The following is a 4,323-nucleotide window of genomic DNA, read 5'->3' on the forward strand; positions in this document are numbered from 1 at the left end:
AGAGAGAGAGAGAGAGAGAGAGAGAGAGAGAGAGAGAGAGAGAGAGAGAGAGAGAGAGATTGGGAGGGAGGACCCAGATGAATGAAGTAGGGGGGATGGAACAACCCAAACAAAGGACATTTTCACACCCTTCCTTCTTTTCTCTTAGTATATTATAAATAAGTAACAGTTCTGGTAAAATGCTCAAACTTTGGACACTTTTTCTTATTACCATGAACCATGAAAATAATAAAAACAGACAAGGGGTAAAGTTATTTGTTTTAAGGAGTAACATGGCAGAATTGAAAGTCACTTAGTCAGTTAATCGCTCAGCATTCATTTATTATGTACAAGACCTTGTGCTAATCACTAAGAATATTAAGAAAGGTCAAAAAAAGCATCTCAACTCTTGAGTCAGAGGACCTGGCTATAAATCCTATCCCTGACACTACTTGTGTGACTTTGGGCAAATCACTTACTCTGAGCAAATTGGATTGGATAGCCTCTGACATCAATCAATTGATTAAGTAGCACTTATTAAGTGTCTATTGTATATCAGGCAGGATGCATGGTACTGAGGAGACAAAGGCAAAAAATGAAATATGCCCTCCAACTATATAGCTATGATCCTAAAAGAAAGGCAGAGGCAAGAGAAAAAAAAGAAAAACATATGTTTTTCCCCTCCCTCCAGCTTAATTTAGTACCTTTCATGTATCACAGGAGCCTAACAAATGGTTGTCATTTGTTCAGTTATATTCAGTTGAGTTGCCACCATCAGTGTCATCATCATTTGCCTCCCCCAATCTTAGATATCTAAAATGGGAATGGGACTTGGAAAAAGCTTGCAAAAAAGAGAAAATAAAGAAGCTTTGGCTCTTGACAACTGAAAATGCATGGCAGCCACAGAGCCAAACCTTATCAACAAGGTTTCAACTCTTGAAGTTAGCTCTTCATTCTGAATGTAGCCAGAAAGAAGGGTCAAGGTATGCAGATTAATGAATGAAATGTAATGTATTTTAAGGAATTTGGGGGCCATGGCCAAATTCCACACTGATAAAACTATTGTAATTAGGCAGGAATGGGAGTTCCAGAAATGCAAGAGCTATAACATTAGAAACCTTAAGGCTGATAATACCCCCAATCATGACCAAAGATACCCTTCAGGTTGGTGGTTAATTGGCTCACTCAGGTTTCTGAAAATCCCTAAGGAACAAGTAAGGAGCCCAGAAAAAGGGAACTTACTCATCAACAAATTAGGTCTAGAAACTATGATAGATCCTTTTCCATCTAACATTTAAAACTGTTTCTTTGATTCATAGAGTCAGAAGGACAAGAGAGAATGTCTAGTTTAAGCTCGTCATCTTATATATCATTTAATATCGAGAATCTCAGGAAGAAGATGGGACTGCCCAATTTCAAACAATTTCTAAGTAGAAGGGCTTAAATTGTGATTTTTATGATTCCAAACATGATTCTCTTTCTCCTGCATCAAAGACCAATTCTTCTTGATGATATTGCAACCCTGTCTTAATTGCACATTCCCTTCTTATATTTCTAGGGCAACCAGGTGGCACAGTGGTTAGAATGCCAGGCCTCGAGTCAGGAAGACTCATCTTCAGGAGTTCAAATCCAGTCTCAGGTACTTATTAACCATGGGATTGTGGGCAAATCATTTAACCCTGTCTGCCTCAGTTTCCTCATCTGTAAAATGAGATAGAAAAGGAATTACTTCAGTATCTCTGTCAAGAAAATCCCAAATGGGATTATGAAGAGTTGGACACAACTGAGCAACCACAATCTTACATTTCTATAGTCCTTTATGGTTGCAAAGCAATTTACTCAAATTATTTCACTTGAACCTCTCAAAACCCCTGCGAGAGAGACAGGGGGCAGATGTCATGATCCTCATTCTATAGATGAGACTCCAAAAGTCGAAGTCACTTATCCATGGTCATATTAACAGTAAATCAGTAGAGCTAAGACAGCAACCTGAGCATGCTGACGATGACATTCGATGATTTTTCCAACAGACTTGTTCATATTCAATAAGCACATGAGACAATATCTGTCACTGAGGCCAAGTCAGATCTGTGTCATTTGACTTTCTTCTCCTAATAACTCTATTGCATTATCAACAATCTGGTAGTAGACTGATTAATTACTGCCAACCCCAAGAGATGTCTAAGGATAAAACCCATTTAAACAATACTCTGAGAACCCAAAAGATATTTCTAGTCTTTGCATTAGTGACCCACATCTCCTGTCAACTGAAAGGGCAAAGGAAAGAGTGACAAGTGTTTGGAATCATAAAAATCATAATGTAAACCCTTCTGCTTGGAATTTGTTTGAAATTGGATAGTCCCATCTTCTTCCTGAGGTTCTTGATATTAAATGTTTAAAACTTGGGGCATGACAAAGGGAAGTGAGGGCATTGTGTCCTCCATCTCGAAGAATAAAATTATTTTTCCAGGAAAGGAGAATGCCCTCAATGCTTAGGTATATAGCAGTGATTCCCAAAGTAGGCGCCACCGCCCCCTGGTGGATGTTGCAGCGATCCAGCAGAGTGGTGATGGCCACAGATGCATTTATCTTTCCTATTAATTGCTATTAAATTTTTTTAAAAATCAATTTCCAGGGGGCTAAGTAATATTTTTTCTGGAAAGGGGGCAGTAGGCCAAAAAAGCTTGGGAACCACTGGTATATAGGTACAATTCCCAGAATGTGCTAACACTAGACTGTTTAATAGGAAAACTAGACTGGCGACCCCAAATGGAAGCTTTTATATGAAGATGAGATGTCCCTCTTATGTAAATTCTCACCCACATGTAATTTGGAAGGTATGTTAGAAAAAGGGAGATTCTTACATAAACACCAGCAAAGAATCAAAAAGGGACCCCTAGCACATAACAGTCCCCTCCCTTCCCAGGGCTTTAAAGGTTCTCTATCCCATGTAAGGTCACTAGTCTCTCTTTCCTCCCATCTCTCCTCCTCATCAATTTGCACTAGCTCAGGAGGCGGTCTTAGGGTACAGTCATCCTAACATGGGTGAAGCAGCTGAGGATTTGGAACAGTCTGAAGAGTTAGTGAGCTGGGAAAGAAACTTAATTACACTCCTAAGAGAACTGTAGCAGTATTACTGAAAGTAGCCATTCCATGCCTCTTTCCCTTGCTTTTGAAGAGCATAGAGAGGACTCTATGAGTTTTACTCTCTCTGATACACTGGAAATAATTATTTACATCTTTGTTTTATTTGCTTCTGTATTAGACTACGATGTTAAACATAGCAACAATTAAAATCTATGAGGCTGGGGAGTTTGAGAGACAGATGGAAGGAGGAAGAGAGTGAGAAAAGGAGGAGAAGAAACAGAGAGAGACAGAGAGAGAGGCAGAGAGAGAGAGAGGGAGAGAGAGACAGAGAGAGAGGCAGAGACAGAGAAGAGAGAAGAGCTTATCAGAAAATTTCTCTCATTTATTTAAAAACTGAGTGGGAGAGGCAGCCATTTGGTTCAGTGGATAAAGAGCCCAATCTGCAGTCATGAGCCTCTGGGTTCAAATATGGCCTCATATATTTCCTAGCAGTGTGACCCTGGGCCAGTCATTTAACCCCATATGCCTACCTGCTATTGATCTTCTGCCTTATAACTGATACTCGGTATTGATTCTAAAACAGAAGACAAGGGTTTTAAACAACAAAGAAAAAACAAAATGGGGGCTCAGAGCTAATTGATTAATAAGAACAATATTCATTTCTAATAATTTATAAGGAAATGTCAGGATGTGCTATTTGATTACCTTAGAACCAGGTCAGAGAATCAATAAGGAAATGGTCTAACAACAAGTAGAAGGTAGTGTAGTTGTCAATTATTGTAGTCTACCACCCAGGCAACTTGATCCCATCTAGGCTTCCCATGAGTCTATTAGGTCTAAGACTGCTATATAATCCTTGACAACCTTGAAGGTATTCATTTAACAATGTGATCTCTGAGCACATATTTTGGTCATTTTTAAAAATATCATTCAAAGTTGCTTTCCTGGATGTTTAGATCATTCATGACTCCACCAATAGTGTATTGTTATGCCTGACTTTCTATAGTCCTTCCAAAATCAACAATTTAAGTCTTGCCATCTTTACCAGTTTTCTGGGTGTGAAGTAAAACCTCAGAGTTGTTTTGATTCACATTTTTCTTGTCATTAGTGACTTGGAGCAATATTTTATATGATTCACAAATACCTTGAAATTCTTCTATTCCTATCTTTGCATGCTGCTGACACTATTTTTACAAGATTGACTTTTGCATTTGGCTTCTTTTACCTTTATCTCAAATTCTGTACATGTCTTTAAAA

The 4,323-nt window shown here is 38.6% G+C and overlaps 1 protein-coding gene across 1 annotated transcript in view; it reads right to left on the reverse strand.

Moving 5' to 3' along the window:
* Nucleotides 1-2,019, reverse strand: part of LOC123234315 (annexin A8-like) — a 67,829-nt gene extending 65,810 nt beyond the window's left edge. The window contains exon 1 of the mRNA XM_044660228.1: nt 1,969-2,019. Coding sequence (XP_044516163.1) covers nt 1,969-2,019 — 51 coding nt within the window. The remainder of the gene's footprint in view (nt 1-1,968) is intronic.
* Nucleotides 2,020-4,323: the final 2,304 nt, after the last annotated feature.

The sequence above is a fragment of the Gracilinanus agilis genome, chromosome 2 (genome assembly GCF_016433145.1).
Source record: "Gracilinanus agilis isolate LMUSP501 chromosome 2, AgileGrace, whole genome shotgun sequence".
Lineage (NCBI taxonomy): Eukaryota > Metazoa > Chordata > Mammalia > Didelphimorphia > Didelphidae > Gracilinanus > Gracilinanus agilis.